A 23,814-nucleotide genomic window follows, 5' to 3' on the forward strand; every position below is an offset into this window, starting at 1 on the left:
TCAGTAATTGCTGCGGGTTTGACGCTGTTTATTTATGTAGAATTAAACCCGCAGCGGCCAGATGTTACAGCATAGTGACTGGGATTTCAAGAAATGCCATGTCCACTATACATGCACAGATGCCCGCAGCTCACCCGTGGACACGGACATGCGGATAATCTTTCCAGACTGCAGCATTTCAATTTCTTTTGCGGAGACGCGATAAATAACGTCAATCAAATGTATTGAATGCGGTAAATCAGCATAGATCAGTGAACACATGTGGATTCACCTGTGCTCAATAGAAGCCAGCGAAGATACACTGCGTCCAAAGCGCTGCTACTTCTGGATCGTGCGCGCCTGGCCTAATAAATCTGTATCTAAACCACCATAGAAAACAAACAGTAAAAGTGCCATAAAAAGAGAACATTATTGAATATACAGTATATTAAAACCAATAAAATATAATTTGAATACCAGAGACTGCTAAGCGCAAAAGCGGGGGTCGAGTTGTGCCTAGTTGCAGTTTAAATATACGTGGGTTTTGTGTTATCCCAAAGATAAATCTGTATGTGATAAACTCCCAAGCTCCCCTTAGTGGTTTCTGCAGGTAGGCAAAATTATCATTTAACTCCTTAAGGAACAGCACTTTTTTTTTCATTTTGCCCCAAAACACCACGTCTGCAAATTGAGATTCTCATTTGACTTTTATCCTCAGTCATATTGCAAGGCTCGTTAAAGAGTCCATATTGACTTTTAGGATTGCCACTTCCAACAGGTGGCGCTATAGAGTTCTAGTCCTTTTCCTCTCTGAAGAGACATATTGCATATTTAATTTCCTAGAGAAGCATTGCACGGCGAATATAAGTATAGTATATAACTCTCCACAAGGAGAAACGTTACTCCTATAAATTACATAATAATTGTTTATAGTAAATGATGTAACAAGAGTTCTGTCTCTTTCATCACATTCGTTTTTACAGCAACTTTCATGATTAGCACCAAAACCCCTTATATCTATGCGAGACTAGCGGACAGCGCGCTCCTGGATTGTGCCTTCACGGTGGATCACCGGGCTGATGTCTCAATCACTTGGACTTATCAGGGTCGAGGAAGTCAAGAAGTAAAATTACTTTCTTACAATGGACACACAAAAAAGCTGGAATATATGAAGAAGGATTTTTATATGCAGGTAGAAGAACTAGAGAATGGAAATGCCTCGCTACTTGTGAATAATCTCGCTATGACAAGTGAAGGACTGTATACCTGCTCTGTATCTGTAGCTTCTCTCTTCGCAGAGCAGCAGATTCATCTGCAAATCAGAGGTATGTGGTCTAACTTTTCTTATCACTTTAGATAAAATTAGAATAGTGTAAAGTGCTGCAGAATTTGTTGGATCTATATAAATAACATTTTATGATTATTATCATAGATGCTACTTAACTGACAAGAATAATTGATGCAAAGAGAATTGATTGACTTTCTTCAGTAAAATGCTTTATCACGTTAAACAATGTATTTAATGTTCTTATAATGGTTGTATCTATGCTTTTTTTTCAAGTAAAGCTCCTAACCCCATTCTTCACTTCATAGAATTAAAGCCTTCTAAAGAGTGACCTTTTATTTTTCACTTTTCAAGTGGAATTGTAATTTAAATATATTTTGTAGTAGGATTAATTACCCTATTTTGCTGACTTCTTAGAGAAAATAGATGCTGAAGTGGTGCTGTGCAAAGTGCTTAGATCCGTACTCCGTATTTAGAGTATGGATCTCTAAAATACAAGTGTGGGAGCTTAAGAGTCTTCATAGTGTGTCCATTCTCTATGTGGGAGTATCATTGAACTAGCGAGGATCCTGTAGGGAAAGCAGACAGGCAGTCTATGGAGCAGTGACTAGTGGGACTGTAGCATGTTCTCTCCTATACAGGGTGTATACTGAAGAACATGCTGCAGTCAGTGAGAGCGCTGTGCAAGCCTAGCTACTGCCAGTCTTCCACTGTCACTGCTATAGACAAGTAGACTATGTACACACTGTACTGAAAAAAGGGGGGGAAGGAAATAAATCCAGAAAGATAACCTTATGTCTTAAGTAAAATTGCTTTATTTAAAGTGCAAGGCAAGGGGACAGTGATGACAACAGAGTCATCCAATTGTGCTTAAAAACAGTCAGTGCATATAGGACACTGAGACAGCTGCCTACCAATCCATAGTAAAAAGATTAATACGCCACATTAGCATAACGGATTAGAGTTGGAAAGTCAGTAGGGGACAAAACCTCAGTCATAATAGACTAGAATGCAGGAAAACCGCAATATATTGCACATGATAGTGCAGTATTAAACATGTCATACAACATCAATAGTAATTAGAGACTATACAGAGCGGTAATAAAAATAAATACATCACCCCAAAAAGACCGGTCCTTGGCAAGCGCAGCGTCTCAGTGTCCGCCCCAACGCGCGTTTCGGAACACCTTCGTCAGGGGACGCATAGAGAACTGAGAGAAATGTGCAGTATAAAAAGGCTGAAAACCGGAAGTGAACCTGTGGCGTAACCCGGATGTAGAAGCGCATCTCCTAGCAACCGCCGGCACAACAAAGGGAAGCAGCGTCATCCAGGCTATGTGTACTGGTACACGTGGGGCCCCACGGGACCAGCGCACACAGAGCACCGGAGCGCCGTTCACCAGAAAGAATCTGCCAGGCGGGCGCATGCGCAATGGCATACTCAGGGAACAGACGCCATAGAGGATATGGGCAAGGGTGAAAAACAGATCATAGCGATCTGAAAAGGTAGTTATAGCGTGCATATTCATATATGAAATGTATATTTTCTATGCTACTCCAAATGGAGAATATAAAGCCATACTATACATAAAATACATAAAGGCAGCTTTAGGACTACTTAGCAGTACGTAAACCGATCATGCTTCAATATGTTAGCATCACGCCATATATAGTTACAAATAAACACATATCAAAAAGTAAATAAATAAGCAGTAACGGCAATGAATGTACTAACGCCACATTCAAGGATATATATACGGCACAGGTAAGATCAAATACCATCCGCAAAACGGCCAAAGAATAAAGTATCACAACTAAAACTTGAAAAAAGATAAAATAATTAAAAACAAGTTGAACAAACATCCATCATCAAAAAGAGTACTCAACAGTCTGATGATCACAAGAATGGGACAAAACTTAGGTTTTCGTTGAGACCAAGGGGGTGAGTTGTCCGCAGGGTCCAAATCCATTTGGCCTCAAGGCGTGCAAGCCTGTTGGTAAGCTTGCCGCCTCTAATGCCAACATCCAGACTGTCAATACCCCTAAACCTAATCAATCTGCAATTGCAGCCATGATGTTCCCTGAAATGTCTAGGGAATGTTTTCAATTCAACACTATCAGAAGTATGGATAGCCGCTGCCTCAATACCACGTACGTGTTCGCGAATGCGAATCTTACGTTGGCGAGATGTAAGCCCCACGTACACTAAGCCACATGGGCACGTGGCATAGTAAATGACATAGCGTGTTGTGCAGTCAATCCTTCTTCTGATATTGAATGTTTTTTCTCCACTAGAGTCAGAGAACACACTGGTCCGCTCCATATTGGAGCACGCCACACAATGGCCGCAAGGGGAAGAACCAAAACGAGGAGGAACATCATCAAGGAAAGTCACTCTAGGTACTCCTTCATAGTGACTCCTGGTAAGATGGTCTTTGAGGTTTCTCGCACGTCTGAAAGAAATAAGGGGACGGTCAGGTAGTATTTTAGAAATAGTTCTATCTACCTTAAGGATGGGCCAGGATTTAAATAAGGCCTCACGGATTCTGGAAGCTTGGGAATTAAAATTAGTCACGAAACGTAACTGCCTATCAGCTTGACGGGATCCCCTAGGTAAATGGTTATAGACTAAAGACTCCCTGGAGGCAGACTTAGATCTATTGTAGGCCTTCTTAATAGACCGCTTGCTATACCCGCGATTAAGGAATCTAGTCTAAAGTTCCTTAGCCTGTTGCTCAAAATCTGACTCGGTCGAGCAGATCCTTCGTAAACGAAGGAACTGCCCGACCGGTACAGCCCTAATAACATGTGGTGGATGGCAGGACGATGCGTGTAGCAAGGAATTCGTGGATGTCGGCTTCCGGAACAGGTCAGTTTGAAGGAAGCCGAGCTGGTCCTTCTTGATGATGACATCCAGGAATTCCACTCTCTCCCTACTCCAATGGTATGTAAGATGAATATTTAAATCATTAGTATTAAATCCGTCCATAAATGAAACCAATTCATCCGGAGATCCCTGCCAGATCATGAGTATGTCATCAATGGACCGGGCCCATAGAAGGGCCCAGTCCATTGATGACTCCCGATCTGACAGGAAGAGGTCCCTCTCCCACAGTCCCAGGAACAGATTGGCATAGGAGGGCGCAAAGGCCGCTCCCATGGCTGTTCCCTGGAGCTGCAGGAAGAAGGACCCCTTAAAAACAAAAAAATTGTGAGTTAAAGCAAACTCTAATAATTCTAACAGAAAATTTCCAAAGGCAGAGGAGGATCCGGACAAATTAAAAAAAAAAACGTACAGCATTAAGTCCATCTCTATGTTTAATGTTCGTGTACAGCGATTCAACATCCGCTGTCATCAGAATTGTATTCTCATCTAAATGGACAGAATCAACCTTCTTGAGGAGCTCCCCAGTTTCCCTCAAAAACGAGGGCAAATTTATGACCAAGGGTTGAAGATGAAAGTCAATCCACTGATTGACTTTCTCGAGGAAGTTCCCATTGCCCGAAATGATCGGTCTCCCAGGTGGCACCAACGCGTCCTTATGCACCTTGGGAAGGAGATAAAAAGTCGAGACAGTCGGTTCAATAACACGGAGTGCTAGAGAAAGTTCACTAGTAATAACACCTCCGGCAACAGCAGCATCCAGGATCACATCCAATTGTGCACTGAAGGCCGACAAGGGGTTAAAGGTAAGCCTTTTGTAGCAAACGGTGTTATGTAATTGCCTAAAGGCTTCCCTTTCATACATTACTTTTGGCCAAATGACCACATTTCCCCCCTTGTCGGCCTGTTTCAGTACAACATCCGGAAGGTCCCTGAGATGCCGCAGTCGTAACCTTTCGTCTCTACTTAAATTATCCCTCCCAAGGTGCTGAGGTATTTTAAGGAGATCTTGGGTAACCACCTGGATGAACATATCAATAGGGGCACATGTGGAAAGAGGGGGGAACCTCTTAGATCGTGGTTTGATGGCAGGTGGGATCTTACCTCCCTCCGTGATGTTTTCACTGGAGAGCTCCTCAAGGGTCCTCAATGTATTCTGCTCCTCTTCTGTTGAAAATAGTTGGTGAAGATTGTCATAAAATAATAACGTTTGAACAATAGGGACCGAGCACCGAGATCCCACCTGCCATCAAACCACGATCTAAGAGGTTCCCCCCTCTTTCCACATGTGCCCCTATTGATATGTTCGTCCAGGTGGTTACCCAAGATCTCCTTAAAATACCTCAGCACCTTGGGAGGGAAAATTTAAGTAGAGACGAAAGGTTACGACTGCAGCATCTCAGGGACCTTCCGGATGTTGTACTGAAATGGATGTGATCCTGGATGCTGCTGGATGCTGCTGTTGCCGGAGGTGTTATTACTAGTGAACTTTCTCTAGCACTCCGTGTTATTGAACCGACTGTCTTGACTTTTTATCTCCTTCCCAAGGTGCATAAGGACGCGTTGGTGCCACCTGGGAGACCGATCATTTCGGGCAATGGGAACTTCCTCGAGAAAGTCAATCAGTGGATTGACTTTCATCTTCAACCCTCGTTTTTGAGGGATACTGGGGAGCTCCTCAAGAAGGTTGATTCTGTCCATTTAGATGAGAATACAATTCTGATGACAGCGGACGTTGAATCGCTGTACACGAACATTAAACATAGAGATGGACTTAATGCTGTACGTTTTTTTCTGGATTTGTCCGGATCCTCCTCTGCCTTTGGAAATTTTCAGTTAGAATTATTAGAGTTTGCTTTAACTCACAATTTTTTTGTTTTTAAGGGGTCCTTCTTCCTGCAGCTCCAGGGAACAGCCATGGGAGCGGCCTTTGCGCCCTCCTATGCCAATCAGTTCCTGGGGCTGTGGGAGAGGGACCTCTTCCTGTCAGATCGGGAGTCATCAATGGACCGGGCCCTTCTATGGGCCCGGTCCATTGATGACATACTCATGATCTGGCAGGGATCTCCGGATGAATTGGTTTCATTTATTGACGGACTTAATACTAATGATTTAAATATTCATCTTACGTACCATTGGAGTAGGGAGAGAGTGGAATTCCTGGATGTCATCATCAAGAAGGACCAGCTCGGCTTCCTTCAAACCGACCTGTTCCGGAAGCCGACATCCACGAATTCCTTGCTACACGCATCGTCCTGATATCCACCACATGTTATTAGGGCTGTACCGGTCGGGCAGTTCCTTCGTTTACGAAGGATCTGCTCGACCGAGTCAGATTTTGAGCAACAGGCTAAGGAACTTTAGACTAGATTCCTTAATCGCGGGTATAGCAAGCGGTCTATTAAGAAGGCCTACAATAGATCTAAGTCTGCCTCCAGGGAGTCTTTAGTCTATAACCATTTATCTAGGGGATCCCGTCAAGCTGATAGGCAGTTACGTTTCGTGACTAATTTTAATTCCCAAGCTTCCAGAATCCGTGAGGCCTTATTAAAATCCTGGCCCATCTTTAAGGTAGATAGAACTATTTCTAAAATACTACCTGACCGTCCCCTTATTTCTTTCAGACGTGCGAGAAACCTCAAAGACCATCTTACCAGGAGTCACTATGAAGGAGTACCTAGAGTGACTTTCCTTGATGATGTTCCTCCTCGTTTTGGTTCTTCCCCTTGCGGCCATTGTGTGGCGTGCTCCAATATGGAGCGGACCAGTGTGTTCTCTGACTCTAGTGGAGAAAAAACATTCAATATGAGAAGAAGGATTGACTGCACAACACGCTATGTCATTTACTACGCCACGTGCCCATGTGGCTTAGTGTACGTGGGGCTTACATCTCGCCAACTTAAGATTCGCATTCGCGAACACGTACGTGGTATTGAGGCAGCGGCTATCCATACTTCTGATAGTGTTGAATTGAAAACACTCCGTAGACATTTCAGGGAACATCATGGCTGCAATTGCAGATTGATTAGGTTTAGGGGTATTGACAGTCTGGATGTTGGAATTAGAGGCGGCAAGCTTACCAACAGGCTTGCACGCCTTGAGGCCAAATGGATTTGGACCCTGCGGACAACTCACCCCCTTGGTCTCAACGAAAACCTAAGTTTTGTCCCATTCTTGTGATCATCAGACTGTTGAGTACTCTTTTTGATAATGGATGTTTGTTCAACTTGTTTTTAATTATTTTATCTTTTTTCAAGTTTTAGTTGTGATACTTTATTCTTTGGCCGTTTTGCGGATGGTATTTGATCTTACCTGTGCCGTATATATATCCTTGAATGTGGCGTTAGTACATTCATTGCCGTTACTGCTTATTTATTTACTTTTTGATATGTGTTTATTTGTAACTATATATGGCGTGATGCTAACATATTGAAGCATGATCGGTTTACGTACTGCTAAGTAGTCCTAAAGCTGCCTTTATGTATTTTATGTATAGTATGGCTTTATATTCTCCATTTGGAGTAGCAAAGAAAATATACATTTCATATATGAATATGCACGCTATAACTACCTTTTCAGATCGCTATGATCTGTTTTTCACCCTTGCCCATATCCTCTATGGCGTCTGTTCCCTGAGTATGCCATTGCGCATGCGCCCGCCTGGCAGATTCTTTCTGGTGAACGGCGCTCCGATGCTCTGTGTGCGCTGGTCCCGTGGGGCCCCACGTGTACCAGTACACATAGCCTGGATGACGCTGCTTCCCTTTGTTGTGCCGGTGGTTGCTAGGAGATGCGCTTCTACATCCGGGTTACGCCACAGGTTCACTTCCGGTTTTTGGCCATTTTATACTGCACATTTCTCTCAGTTCTCTATGCGCCCCCTGACGAAGGTGTTCCGAAACGCGCGTTGGGGCGGACACTGAGACGCTGCGCTTGCCAAGGACCGGTCTTTTTGGGGTGATGTATTTATTTTTATTACCGCTCTGTATAGTCTCTAATTACTATTGATGTTGTATGACATGTTTAATACTGCACTATCATGTGTAATATATTGCGGTTTTCCTGCATTCTAGTCTATTATGACTGAGGTTTTGTCCCCTACTGACTTTACAACTCTAATCCGTTATGCTAATGTGGCGTGTTAATCTTTTTACTATGGATTGGTAGGCAGCTGTCTCAGTGTCCTATATGCACTGACTGTTTTTAAGCACAATTGGATGACTCTGTTGTCATCACTGTCCCCTTGCCTTGCACTTTAAATAAAGCAATTTTACTTAAGACATAAGGTTATCTTTCTGGATTTATTTCCTTCCCCCCCTTTTTTCAGTATATGGTTTTGATAACTGTCTTGATCCGCTACTAGGGCAGAACTAGTTCTACTGGGAATATTTTTACTATATATTTTTTTGTATTATACTTTATTTACAACCTTCCCAGATGCGAGTTTATAGATACTCTCTGCCTTTGGCTACCCCTATTCTTTTTCTATGTACACACTATGAAGACTCGGCTCCTCCTCACATACTATGGAGACTCAGTTCCTCCCTGGCCCAATATGAAGATTCAGCTCCTCCCCATGCACTATGAAGACTCAGTTCCTCCCCACACACTATGAAGACTCAGTTCCTCCCTGCACACTATGAAGACTGAACTCCTCCATGCATACTATGAAGACTCAGCTCCTCCATGCATACTATGAAGACTCAGCTCCTCCCTGCACACTATGGAGACTCAGTTATTCTCTGCACACTATGAAAACTAAGTTCTTCTCTGTACACTATCAAAACTCAGCTTCTCCCCAGATACAATACAATCTCAGCTCCTCCCCGGATACTATGAATAATCAGCTCCTCCCCGCACACTATGATGACTCCGTTTCTCCCTGCATACTGTGAAGACTCAGCTCCTTCCCTCATCATACCATGAAGACTCCGCTCCTCCCTAAACACTATGAAGAATCAGCTCCTCCCCGCACAGTATGAAGACCCAGTTCTTCTCCGGACACAATGAAGACTCATCTCCTCCTCTCATACTATAAAGAATCATCTCCTCTCATACTATGAAGACTCAGCTCCTCCATGCATGCTATGAAGACTCAGCTCCTCCATGCACACTGTGAAGACTCAGCTCCTCCTCTCATACTATGAAAGCTCAGCTCCTCCGCGCACACTGAAAACTCAGTTCCTCCCCGCACACTATGATGACTTAGTTCCTCCCCTCATATTATCAAAACTCAGCAACTCCCTAGATACAATAAAATCTCAGCTCCTCCCCGCACGCTATAAATACTTAGTTCCTTCCTGCACACTATGAAGACTTAGTTTCTCCCCTCATACTATGAAGACTCAGCTCCTCCCTGCACACTATGAAGACTCAACTCTTCCTCGCACACCATCAAGACTCAGTTCTTCCTCATACACTATGGAGACTTAATTCCTTCCCGCATACTATGAAGACTCCGCTCCTCCTCTCACACTATGAAGACTCAGCTCCTCTTCTCAAATTACGAAGACTCAGCTCCTTCTCTCATACTATGAAGACTCAGCTCCTCGCCGCATACTATAAAGACTCAGCTCCTTCCCGCACACTATGAAGACTTAGTTTCTCCCCGCACACTATGAAGACTTATTTTCTCCCCTCATACTATGAAGACTCAGCTCCTCCTTGCACACAATGAAGACTCAGCTCCTCCCTGCACACAATGAAGACTTAACTCTTCCTCGCACACTGTCAAGACTGTTCCTCCTCATACACTATGGAGACTTAATTCCTTCCCGCATACTATGAAGACTCCGCTCCTCCTCCCATACTATGAAGACTCAGCTCCTCTCAAATTATGAAGACTCAGCTCCTTCTCTCATACTATGAAGACTCAGCTCCTCCCCACATACTATAAAGACTCAGCTCCTTCCCGCACACTATGAAGACTTCGTTTCTCCCCGCACACTATGAAGACTTAGTTTCTCCCCTCATACTATGAAGACTCAGCTCCTCCTTGCACACAATGAAGACTCAGCTCCTCCCTGCACACAATGAAGACTCAACTCTTCCTCGCACACTGTCAAGACTCAGTTCCTCCTCATACACTATGGAGACTTAATTCCTTCCCGCATACTATGAAGACTCAGCTCCTCCCCGCATACTATGAAGAATCTGCTCCTCCCCGCACACTATGAAGAACATATTTTCACTCGTTTTCTCCATGAAGTCAGCTAAATAGGATAATTAACCCTATTGCAAAATGTATTTCAATTAAATGTAAAGTAAAAGAAAACCTTTAGTTACTTATAAAAGTTACAGTCATGGCCAAAAGTATTCACACCCCTGCAATTCTGTCAGATAATACTCAGTTTCTTCCTGAAAATGATTGCAAACACAAATTATTTCGTATTATTATCTTCATTTAATTTGTCTTAAATGAAAAAAACACAAAAAGAATTGTCCTAAAGCCAAATTGGATATAATTCCACACCAAACATAAAAAAGGGGGTGGACAAAGGTATTGGCACCCTTTGAAAAATCATGTGATGCTTCTCTAATTTGTGTAATTAACAGCACCTGTAACTTACCTGTGGCACCTAACAGGTGTTGGCAATAACTAAATCACACTTGCAGCCAGTTGACATAGATTAAAGTTGACTCAACCTCTGTCCTGTGTCCTTGTGTGTACCACATTGAGCATGGAGAAAAGAAAGAAGACCAAAGAACTGTCTGAGGACTTGAGAAACCAAATTGTGAGGAAGCATGAGCAATCTCAATGCTACAAGTCCATCTCCAAAGACCTGAATGTTCCTGTGTCTACCGTGCGCAGTGTCATCAAGAAGTGTAAAGCCCATGGCACTGTGGCTAACCTCCCTAGATGTGGACGGAAAAGAAAAATTGACAAGAGATTTCAACGCAAGATTGTGCGGATGTTGGATAAAGAACCTAGACTAACATCTAAACAAGTTCAAGCTGCCCTGCAGTCCGAGGGTACAACAGTGTCAACCCGTACTATCCGTCGGCGTCTGAATGAAAAGGGACTGTATGGTAGGAGAACCAGGAAGACCCCACTTCTTACCCCGAGACATAAAAAAGCCAGGCTGGAGTTTGACAAAACTTACATGAAAAAGCCTAAAACGTTTTGGAAGAATGTTCTCTGGTCAGATGAGGCTGTGGCACCATCTCCTGGACATCAGCAAGAACTATCATCTCCGTGTGAGTATACTGGCATATACTACCCTTATAATTATGGACATTATTGAGTAGGAGCATTTAGATGTGCCATTTTGGCCGATAGGTTACTCTAAGGATTGCTCTTTAAAATTACTATATGGATGTGTGCCAGGGGTACGAACACATTGTTATGTGGACTATCAGGTACTAGTAATGCTGTTTGTCCAGGAGGGGTGCCGCATATATTTACTTGGCTCATATTTCGAGCACTTTGTTGGCTACCAGACTTTTTTAACTTTTTATGCTTTTCTATGGTCTTCAGTATATATTCTGTTTATATTTATTTCAAATAAAGAATTTGTTCTTAATACGCATTTCCTCTATATGGTTTTCTTTGTATATCTAGCGTAGAACATGTGCAAACTATGTTAATTATCTGGACGCAATACAATACATATTTAGCGTCTGTTTGATTTGGGGGTATGTGTAAGGCTCTTTGATTCAGATGAGACAAAAGTAGAGCTTTTTGGGCAAAGGCATCAACATAGAGTTTACAGGAGAAAAAAAGAGGCATTCAAAGAAAAGAACACGGTCCCTACAGTCAAACATGGCAGAGGTTCCCTGATGTTTTGGGGTTGCTTTGCTGCCTCTGGCACTGGACTGCTTGACCGTGTGCATGGCATTATGAAGTCTGAAGACTACCAACAAATGTTTCATCATAATGCAGGGCCCATTGTGAGAAAGCAGGGTCTCCCTAAGAGGTCATGGGTCTTCCAGCAGGACAATGACCCAAAACACACTTCAAAAAGCACTAGAAAATGGTTTGAGAGAAAGCACTGGAGGCTTCTAAGGTGGCTAGCAATGAGTCCAGACCTGAATCCCATAGAACACCCGTGGAGAGATCTAAAAATGGCAGTTTGGAGAAGGCACCCTTCAAATATCAGGGACCTGGAGCAGTTTGCCAAAGAAGAATGGTCTAAAATTCCAGCAGAGCATTGTAAAAAACTCATTGATGGTTACCGGAAGCGGTTGGTCGCAGTTATTTTGGCTAAAGGTTGTGCAACCAAGTATTAGGCTGAGGGTGCCAATACTTTTGTCTGGCCCATTTTTGGAGTTTTGTGTTAAATGATCAATGTTTTGCTTTTTGCTTCATTCTCTTTTGTGCTTTTTCATTTAAGACAAATTAAATGGAGATAATAATACCAAAGAATTTGTGTTTGCGATCATTTTCAGGAAGAAACTGAGTATTATCTGACAGAATTGCAGGGGTGTGAATACTTTTGGCCATGACTGTATATAGGTGGAGTTTAATGCACACAGAGTTAGGGAGGGACTTGGATGCCCCATCACAAGCATGTCATGGAGGCTCATTCACTCAATTTTAGGCCCTTCTACATTTAGCTACATTTCTATCTTGGCCTCCCTTATAATAGAGGATCTATATATTCGGTATACCCCAGTATGCATGTTAAACCTTTTTTGTGCCGTCTTTTACTCTTACAAACATGTACAAATGTTACTGAGCTCAATAAATGGGTGAAGAATACATTTCTGATAGTTTCTTCTACCCCAAACATAATTTTTTTTTCTGATTGTCTAAAAATAATCAGTTTTCTTGAAACCTGCAATGGTTGACATATTTTTTTTACAGAAAGACCTATGGTTAATCTAAATGTGGACTCTGTGCTGACTTTGCAAGAAGGCGATGAGCAGAAGTTTGCTTGTCATGCCTCCAGTTACTATCCGCTGGACGTGAATATCGAATGGCTGCGTGAGCTCCCAAACACTGGACTGGTGCCGTCTGTAATATCCAATGTCATCTACAGCAGCCACAGAAACAATCCTAATGGTACTTACAGCCTAACTGGTTTCTTCTTGCACAAAGTTTCCCTCCAAGACGATGGTATCAAATTCACCTGCCGTGTGGAACATGAGAGTCTAAAGAAACCAATCAGAAAGAGTGTGATACTTACAGTATCAGGTATCGTTGGCATGGGTTTCTTACATTTATATTTTTAAGACAATGCAGTTTTGTGGGCTATTTTCTTTTATAAACTTTTATGGGTCACTGGATAACAATTCTGAGGTCCTGAGGTATTGTTTACCTCACTACGTGTAGATTTTGTTCTTATTCTAAGGCCCCCTTCACAGGTCCAATTTTTGTGTCCGTATGCAGTCCATTTCTTAAGGACTGCAAATACAGGAGTACACCCATTGTATTCAACAGTAGTGCATATATGTTAGGTATTCCGTGTGAAGAACCCACAGACATGTAAGTTTTTTATGAGCAGCACCGACAAAATCAATGTCGCACATGTTAGGAGTCGAGTTTCCTCTGCTGCACAGGGGGAATCTCGATCCGTGTCTGCTGCGGTCTCCCATTCGGTATCGGTCGCAGTGGGCTCTGCTCAGCGGAGACATCGCTCCCAGCGCCTCGCTGGGGCTGGTTCGGTGCATAGGGTCACTACTGCCTTTTCTGGCTTTCCTATGGTACCCTGCACTGAACTGCGGCGAGCGAGCCTCTCTGGGACTAAGTCTTTGTTTACTCACACTGAGCATGCCCAGGGCAGGGTCTCCCATTGGAGGTCGAGGGCCACATGTTCGGTCACATGCTCAGGTGCTGCAGTACATTCCATTGGTCCTTCTGGTAGGTCCTGAAAGGGCAAAACATGCTCAGGTACTGCAGCACTTTCCATTGGTCCTTCTGGAAGGTCCTGAAAGGGCAAAAACTTCAGTAGCAGCTTCCTGTGCTGCAACTATATAAACTGCGCATGACCGCACGGCCATGCGCTAGTATCGTCTTTTGCTATATGCTTTGCGCCAATGTGGTCATGTGTTTGTATGTGTTCAGGGACCCGGCTGAAATAAGCCCCTAGAATGCTGGCACCTCCGGCGAGGAGATTGTGTATAAGAGTGTTCAGGGACCCGGCTGAAATAAGCCCCTAGAATGCTGGCTCCTCCGGCGAGGAGATTGTGTATGCATGCATGACCACTCACTGCTCACATCTGGGTAGTTGGCCTGTGCCTCTGTGAAAGTCTAACAGGGCACAGAGCTCATCTCTCGCGGTTACTCTGTGAAGCTAACAGAGTTGGTATATACCGCCATATAGAGCCGCCATTATTTAGCAGCAGGTACTTTCCTGCACGGTGGATCCCGGGTTGCGAACGCACTAATTCCTTTTAATAAACAATATGTTTGGTGCGTTCCGCCAACCCTAACAGTATACTAGCGCCAGGATCTGGCTAAGTAATGGCGGATGAACAGCGATTGCAGGGGTACATCCAGCTGCTGGAGGGCCGGTTGGCGTCTCTTGAGCGTGCAACCTCGGCGGTGGATGTTACCGCAATAGCTGTTCAGGCTGCTAGCGTGGCTGCAGCAGCTTTACCCACTGCCACCTCTGTTCCGACCCTATCTCACCTTCCTTTGCCTGAGAGATACTCTGGGGACAGTAAGTCCTGTAGGGGTTTCGTGAGCCAATGTGGTATACACCTCGAGCTTCTGGCTGCACGTTTCCCTACTGAGCGGGCAAAGGTGGGATTCATAATATCTCTCCTGTCGGACAGAGCGTTGGAGTGGGCTATGCCGCTGTGGGAGCGCAACGATCATGTGGTGCGGAGTGTTCCTAGGTTTCTGGACACTCTGAAACAGGTCTTTTTAGGACCTCAAGTCACCCATGATACAGCGCTCCAACTGCTGGCTTTGACTCAGGGTTCAACCATGGTCAGCCATTTTGCTGTTCTCTTCCGGACATTAGCGTCTGAGTTGGAATGGCCAGATAAAACCCTCATTCCCGTATTTTGGAGGGAGCTGGCTGACCATGTGAAGAACGCTTTGGCCACTAGGGAGATTCCCGCCACACTGGAGGAGCTCATAGCCATATCTACTCGTATTGACCTCCGTTTTAACGAGCGGAGGTTGGAGCGAGCCCAGTGTAGGCAGAGGTTTCGGCTGGCTCCCACCTTCGCCAAACCTGTGGAATCTCCAGTCCAGGCATCCGAGTCACATGAGGTCTTAGAGGTGACACGAGCGGGATCCAAGTCTCAGTCTGCCCGTGCACATAAGGTCCGTCATGTTTGCCAGCAGTCAGGACACCTTGCCTCCAAGGGTCCTCAGCGGTCGGGGAAACGTCAGCGTCTAGTGGCAGTTGGAGGAGGTACACTAGACACGGCGACGTTTGCCTCAAAGTTGTCCTTCAAGGGGACAATTACCATAGGCCCATCCACTCTTATGGTCGAGCTATGCGTGGATTCTGGGGCAGAGGGTAACTTTATGTCTTCCGCCTTTGCCCAGCGTCACGCAATACCCTTGGTGATGCTCGCCAAGACGGTAACCGTTCGAGTGGTAAATGGGTCAACACTACCTTCACAGATTACCCACCAAACCATTCCTTTCACGCTATCTGTGTCTCCATCACATCAGGAGATAATCTCCCTATTAGTCATTCCTGAGGGAATTGATGAGGTCCTGTTGGGGATACCATGGCTTCGCTATCATTCTCCTCATATTGAGTGGTCCTCTGGGAGAATTTTGGGTAGGAGTAAATCTTGCGAGGGTAGATGTCTGAGTGAGTGCGTTCAGGTTGCTACTACACAGGTACCCGCAGATCTTTCCTCTCTCCCCAAGCACTATTGGCCGTATGCAGACGTGTTCTCCAAAAGAGCTGCGGAGACCCTTCCGCCTCACCGCCCCTATGACTGTCCTATTGACCTCTTGCCTGGTGCTGAGCCTCCCCGGGGTCGAGTCTATCCGTTATCTCTCCCGGAGACGGAGGCAATGTCCCAGTACATCCAGGAGAATCTGGCAAGAGGATTCATTAGGAAGTCAGTGTCACCGGCAGGGGCAGGGTTCTTCTTCGTACAGAAGAAGACTGGAGACTTACGTCCATGCATAGACTACAGGAGTCTTAACGCCATCACCGTTAAGAACAAGTACCCACTACCCCTGATATCTGAGCTGTTTGATAGGCTACGGGGAGCGAGGGTATTTACAAAGTTAGATCTGCGGGGTGCTTACAACCTGATTCGCATCCGTGAGGGGGATGAATGGAAGACGGCTTTTAACACCAGGGATGGGCACTATGAATATCTGGTGATGCCCTTCAGGCTCTGTAATGCCCCAGCCGTTTTCCAAGACTTTGTGAACGACATCTTCCGGGATATGCTCACCACCTCGGTCGTAGTCTATCTGGATGATATTCTCATCTTCTCTCCAGATATTGACTCCCATCGGAGAGATGTTCGCAAAGTCTTCGACCTCTTACGGGCAAACTCCCTCTACGCCAAGTTGGAGAAGTGTGTGTTTGAGCAGGAGTCCTTGCCTTTCCTTGGTTATATCATCTCTGCCCAGGGTTTGGCTATGGATCCTGCCAAGCTACAGGCTGTAATGGACTGGCAGGAACCCCATTCTCTTAAAGTGGTGCAGTTCTTTATGGGGTTCATTAATTACTATCGCCAGTTCATTCCACACTTCTCAACTTTGGTAGCTCCCTTGGTTGCCCTCACCAAGAAGGGAGCAAATCCCAAGTTGTGGTCAGAGGAGGTCTCCAAAGCCTTTCTCTCGATCAAGTCACACTTCGCTAGCGCTCCCATCCTACATCGCCCCGATGTTGATAAACCATTTATCTTGGAGGTGGATGCCTCATCCGTTGGTGCTGGAGCAGTCCTTTTCCAAAAGGATGCTCAAGGTCGGAAGCATCCTTGCTTCTTCTTCTCCAAGACCTTCACACCAGCGGAGAGGAATTATTCCATCGGGGACAGGGAGTTGCTGGCCATGAAGTTGGCTTTTTCAGAGTGGAGACATCTCTTGGAGGGAGCTCGCTTTCCCTTCCAAGTCTTCACTGACCACAAGAACTTGGTCTATCTGCAAACGGCCCAGCGGCTGAATTCTCGCCAGGCTAGATGGTCCCTGTTCTTCTCCCGGTTCCATTTTACTCTCCATTTCCTCTCCGGGGAGAAGAACGTTCGTGCTGACGCTCTCTCCCGCTCCGTGGTGTCATCGGAGGAGGAGGAGCCTCGGCTTATTGTCCCTTCTGAGAGCCTGAGAACTGTAGCTCCGGTTTCGCTAGAGTCTGTGCCCCCGGGCAAGACTTTCGTACCAGCTAACTTGCGACCGGAGGTTCTCTCTTGGGCTCACTCCTCCAGAGTGGGTGGGCATTTTGGGACCAAGAGGACATCTGAGCTTCTGGCGAGAACATACTGGTGGCCGCATATGGCTCGAGATGTCAAGGACTATATTCAGGCGTGCGTTTCTTGCGCCCAGAATCGGTCTCCTCGGCAACGGCCTGCTGGGTTGCTTTACCCTCTACCGGTGGCAGACAGGCCCTGGGAGATGGTCGGGATAGACTTTGTGGTGGGTCTACCCAAGTCTCGTGGCTGCTCCATTATTTGGGTTGTCACCGACCATTTCTCCAAGATGGTGCATTTGGTGCTGCTTCCTCGGTTACCCTCAGCACGGGCCTTGGCGGTGTTGTTCATTAAACACGTTTTCCGTTTGCATGGTATGCCTGATAAGATTGTCAGCGATCGGGGTCCCCAGTTCGCATCTCGGTTTTGGAGAGAACTCTGCCGTTTACTCAGCATAGAGTTAAACCTCTCCTCTGCATACCATCCCGAGACGAATGGGTTGCTGGAGAGAACCAACCAGACTCTGGTGACATATTTGCGACATTTCGTCTCTGCTAGGCAGGATGACTGGGCATCTTTGCTACCTTGGGCGGAATTTGCCCTGAACAACGCCGTAGCCGATTCCACTGGTCAAACTCCTTTTCTCCTTAATTACGGCCAGCATCCGCGTGTCCCTGTGCCCATGCCCGTGTCATCCACCGATTCTAGGGTGGCAGACTGGGCGGTGGAGGCACGTGACATCTGGGACCGCACTCAGGATGCCATCCGGACCTCCAAGGAGAGAATGAGGGTTTCGGCTGATACACACCGGCGCCCCGCTCCGGTCTTTGCTCCTGGCGACTTAGTGTGGCTCTCCGCCCGTAACATCAGGCTGCGAGCTGAGTCCACTAAGTTTGCTCCTCGCTACATTGGCCCGTTTAAGGTTCTGGAACAGGTCAACCCTGTGGTCTACCGTTTGGCTATTCCTCCACGCCTTGGTATCACCGATACTTTCCACGTTTCCCTCTTAAAGCCCGTTCATTTGTCCCGGTTTTCTGAGTCATCTGCTGGGACATCGGGTTCATCCACGGATGAGTTTGAGGTGAATGCTATTGTGGGGTGCAAGGTGGTACGTGGCAAGAAATTTTATCTGGTGGACTGGAAGGGTCACGGCCCAGAGGATAGAACCTGGGAGCCTGTGGAGCACATTTGGGCTCCACTGCTTATCGCAGCTTTTGAGCGTAGTGAGGCTCAAGGAGGGGGGGGGCCCTAGGAGGGGGGGTAATGTTAGGAGTCGAGTTTCCTCTGCTGCACAGGGGGAATCTCGATCCGTGTCTGCTGCGGTCTCCCATTCGGTATCGGCCGCAGTGGGCTCTGCTCAGCGGAGACGTCGCTCCCAGCGTCTTGCTGGGGCTGGTTCGGTGCATAGGGTCACTATTGCCTTTTCTGGCTTTCCTATGGTACCCTGCACTGATCTGCGGTGAGCGAGCCTCTCTGGGACTAAGTCCTTGTTTACTCACACTGAGCATGCCCAGGGCAGGGTCTCCCATTGGAGGTCGAGGGCCACATGTTCGGTCACATGCTCAGGTGCTGCAGTACATTCCATTGGTCCTTCTGGTAGGTCCTGAAAGGGCAAAACATGCTCAGGTACTGCAGCACTTTCCATTGGTCCTTCTGGAAGGTCCTGAAAGGGCAAAAACTTCAGTAGCAGCTTCCTGTGCTGCAACTATATAAACTGCGCATGACCGCACGGCCATGCGCTAGTATCGTCTTTTGCTATATGCTTTGCGCCAATGTGGTCATGTGTTTGTATGTGTTCAGGGACCCGGCTGAAATAAGCCCCTAGAATGCTGGCACCTCCGGCGAGGAGATTGTGTATAAGAGTGTTCAGGGACCCGGCTGAAATAAGCCCCTAGAATGCTGGCTCCTCCGGCGAGGAGATTGTGTATGCATGCATGACCACTCACTGCTCACATCTGGGTAGTTGGCCTGTGCCTCTGTGAAAGTCTAACAGGGCACAGAGCTCATCTCTTGCGGTTACTCTGTGAAGCTAACAGAGTTGGTATATACCGCCATATAGAGCCGCCATTATTTAGCAGCAGGTACTTTCCTGCACGGTGGATCCCGGGTTGCGAACGCACTAATTCCTTTTAAAAAACAATATATTTGGTGCGTTCCGCCAACCCTAACAGCACATGTGCATACTGATGACACACGGATGACATCCCCCTTGAGACTCCGCCCAGGCTCCACGCCAGCCCTGCCTCCACCCCTCAAACTGTCCACAGTCCCACCGCTCTCTCTTGAAAAAACTCCACTTCTCACCAATCACACATTAACAGTTCCCATCACCAGATCACACATATAGCCAGCAGCTTTTGTTTTAGCAAAAAGATTTTTCAAATCTGCCACCACAACAGACTCTTTTGGCCGAGCTCTAATCTGCGCTAACGTATTAAAAATTTGTTAAAATATGCAATACAATGTAGGTATATTTTTACTTATTTTTCAATTTTTAATATGACCAATAATATCATATACAAGGGACAAATACATTGCACCATGTCCAGATCACATATTACCACCACATAGTGACCTGTAATGCCACAGACAAGGAACTAATACTGCCACACCATGTCTAGATCAGATATTACCACCACAGTGACCGAATAATACCAGACACAAGAGACAAATACCACCACACCATGACCAGACCACATATTACCACCACAGTGACCTATACCACATACAAGGATCAAATACTGCCACACCATGTTCAGATCACATTACCACCACAGTGACCGAAGAATAGCACATACAAGGACCAAATTCCGCCACACCATGACCAGACCACATATTACCACTAGGGTTGAGCAACTTTTACTTTTCTAGGGTCGAGTCGGGTTTCGCGAAACCCAACTATCTCAAAAGTCGAGTCGAGTGAAATCGGCCGGTTATCGTGAAAAGTCGGGGATCGACCGAAACACGCAACCCAATGCAAGTCAATGGGGAAGCATATTCGGCAGTGAGTGGAGGCCAGGAAAACACCTACAGTGCCCATTTTTATGGCAAAAACATCCATTCTTGGTACTGAAGCTTGTCAATCTTAATTTACCTTATAATAATAGTTAGGCATTGGACATTGGGGGTCATTTGGCTAAAGTTGTGGGGGGTATGGCTGGTTCAAGTATTTAGTGGGCACAGGAAACGTGGACCACGTCACGGCAGTGGAGCAGGGAGAGGTAAGTATTTCAACTTTGCAAGTGCTGTGATCCTGAGCAAGCAGGGGTAGCCCACTCGTTCGCATTGGCACTGGCACAGGGCCCCTCAAAGTACGACGGTGTGTTTGCACGGCGGGGGCGCCTCCCACCGGCAGCGACACTTTTGTGTACTATGAGGGGCCCTGTGCCAGTGACGTCGCCAACGAGTATCCCCCCCCCCACCTGATGAAGGAACCTGCACTTTCATCTGCACCTTCCTCTTTGTCCCCGTGTAAGGTGGTATAGTATGCGGGAAGGGAAACCTCACTTTCAGCAGGGTCAGAATCTGGCTGTGTAGCGTGCAAGGGGAATGTAGCGGTCTGGGTCAATGTACCAGCAGAGTCATCTAACACTGGCTGGGCAATGGACAGGATGAGGAGGAAACACAGATATAGGCCCAAATAATAAAGTGGGCTAAATGCATTTCAAAATTGGTAACAGGACTAACCAGGCGGCATTGCTTTGTTCAGTGGAGGACAACTGTAATGAGAGGCTGACACAGTGAGTAGGCCCAAATCAGTAAGTAGTCTAAATGCAGTTAAAAATTGGTAACAGTAGTAGACAGGCGGCACTGCTTTGTTCAGTGGAAGAGAACAGCAAGGAGCGGCAGACACCGTTAGTAGGCCCCAACCAAACTAGTATGCCAAATCCAGTGTTATAATAAAAACTACTTAATGAGAGCCTGAAGATCGAAGCTCAGGACAGGAAACCAGGAGAACAGCAAGGAGCGGCCGACACCGTTAGTAGGCCCCAACCAAACTAGTAGGCCAACAGCAGTGTTATATTAACAACTACTTAATTAGAGCCTGAAGATCGAAGCTCTGGACAGGAAACCAGGAGAACAGCAAGGAGCGGCAGACACCGTTAGTAGGCCCCAACCCAACTAGTAGGCCAAATGCAGTGTTATATTAACAACTACTTATGAGAGCCTGAAGATCGAAGCTCAGGACAGGAAACCAGGAGAACAGCAAGGAGCGGCAGACACCGTTAGTAGGCCCCAACCAAACTAGTAGGCCAACAGCAGTGTTATATTAACAACTAGTTATTGAGAGCCTGAAGATCGAAGCTCAGGGCAGGAAACCAGGAGAACACCTTGGAGCGGCAGACACTGTTAGTAGGCCCCAAACCAACTAGTAGCCCCACTGCATTTGTTCCATTTAACAACTATTTAACAAGAGCCTGAAGATAGAAGGTCAGGAAAGGCAACCTGAAGAACACTTGGAGCGGCAGACACTGTTAGTAGGCCACCAACCAAACTAGAAGCCCCACTGCAGTTTTAAAATTCCGATAGGCTGAAAACCTGACAATTGCAGGTCATTTTTTTAAAGAGGATAGCTGTATTGAGTGGCGCAGACAGACACTGCTAGTAGGCCTTACACCACAAAGTTGGCTCGATGCAGGTTTAAAAAAGGTTACATGGGTACACGGGCAGCATTGGTGTGGTCAGTGGAGGACAATTGGAAGGAGGGACCGCAGACAGACTTACTAGGCCTAAAATAAAAAAAATTGGCTGTATGCACTTTTAATTAGGTTCCAGGGATACACAGACAGCATTGGTGTGGTCAGTGGAGGACAATTGGAAGGAGGGACCGCAGACAGACTTAGTAGGCCTAAAATAAAAAAATAGGCTCAGTGCAGTTTCAATTATCTTGCAGGGGTACACAGGCAGCATTCGTGTGGTCAGCGGAGGACAATTGGAAGGAGGGACCGCAGACAGACTTAGTAGGCCTAAAATAAAAAAGTAGGCTCTATGCACTTTTAAATAGGTTCCAGGGGTACACAGGCAGCATTGGTGTTGTCAGTGGAGGACAATTGGAAGGAGGGACCGCAGCCAGACTTAGTAGGCCTAAAATAAAAAAAATAGGCTCAATGCAGTTTGAATTATCTTGCAGGGGTACACAGGCAGCATTGGTATGGTCAGCGGAGGACAATTGGAAGGAGTGTCTGACACAGTTAGTACTCCAAAATAATACATAGATGTTAATGTCTCGCAAAAAAACAAAACAAAAAAAAAGGGTGGCATACTTAGGTACAGGGGTGGGCTCCTCTGCTGACTTTCAGACATAGTTATTTGCGCAAAGTATTTACTGGTGTAAATGTAGGACAGGGCCACTGAATATTTTAACTAGCGTCATACATGTCAACAAATTGGTATTGTCAGTGCCAGGCATTGAAGGATTTCACCGCACAGACTAAACAGTGGTGGAGCTGTGAGAGATAATTTTGCAAGTGGTAGAGCACAGTTTGAGCTGGGGGGGACACTCTCTCGTGCCCAACGGTACTGGCCCAGGGCCCCTCATGTTACAACGGTGTGTCTGACGTTGGGTGTGCGCCACCACTGCCAGAGACACTTCATTGTACTATGAGGGACCCAGTGCCAGTGCCGTCGACCAAAAGTGGGCACACCCACCTCTTCAGACAAACGGCACTCTCACGGGTGCTTGCGCAAAGTGGTGAGACCACGGCCCCGTGCGGGGAGTCAGCCCATTTAGGGAGGTGTAAACATGTCGTATGCTGGACATACAGCAGCTGTAAATTAAGAGATTGGAACAGTCAGTAAGACCAGTCCAAAAGCAAGACCTTTTTACAGGAAAGCTAGGTGTCAGTCGGGAAAGGTGGGGCAAAATAATTAGAAATCCATGAGTGGTTCATTTTAATGAATGTTAGATCATCAACATTTTGGGTAGCCAGACGAATCCTTTTTTCGGTCAGTATTGAACCAGCAGCACTAAATACTCTTTCTGATAGTACACTAGCTGCTGGGCAAGCGAGTTCCTGCAATGCATATTTGGACAATTCAGGCCAATGACGGGTGAGGGAGAACATCGATAGGGGAGGAAAAATAGTAACCATACTGGACAAATGTTGTCTCCTGTCACTTTCAATTGATACTGCAGTACCTGTCCTGTCTGCGGTCAATGCGAAATCACTCCACAACCTGGTCAGAAAACCCCTCTGTCCAACGCCACTTCTGATTTGTGCACCTCTAACACCTCTGCCCTGTTGCCCCCTGCAGTTCGTGTGAGAACCATCACCGGCGCTGTGTGCTGGGAATGCCTGAATCAAATGGTCAACAAGAGTTGCTTGTTTGGTTGCCAATATTTGTTCAAGGTTCTCATGTGGCATGATATTTTGCAGTTTCCCCTTAT

General features: G+C 46.1%; 1 protein-coding gene across 3 annotated transcripts in view; it reads left to right on the forward strand.

The window, feature by feature from the left end:
- LOC138672862 (tapasin-related protein-like) overlaps positions 1–23,814 on the forward strand; it is a 58,461-nt gene that overhangs the window by 14,389 nt on the left and 20,258 nt on the right. For all 3 annotated transcript variants that reach the window (XR_011319782.1, XM_069761269.1, XM_069761270.1), the window contains exons 4-5: positions 963–1,304; positions 12,955–13,284. Coding sequence is in view for 2 of the 3 variants with exons in the window: in XM_069761269.1 (XP_069617370.1) it covers positions 963–1,304; positions 12,955–13,284 (672 nt within the window). In the remaining variant the exon portion in view is untranslated. The remainder of the gene's footprint in view (positions 1–962; positions 1,305–12,954; positions 13,285–23,814) is intronic.

Source organism: Ranitomeya imitator, chromosome 3 (genome assembly GCF_032444005.1).
Source record: "Ranitomeya imitator isolate aRanImi1 chromosome 3, aRanImi1.pri, whole genome shotgun sequence".
Classification (NCBI taxonomy): domain Eukaryota; kingdom Metazoa; phylum Chordata; class Amphibia; order Anura; family Dendrobatidae; genus Ranitomeya; species Ranitomeya imitator.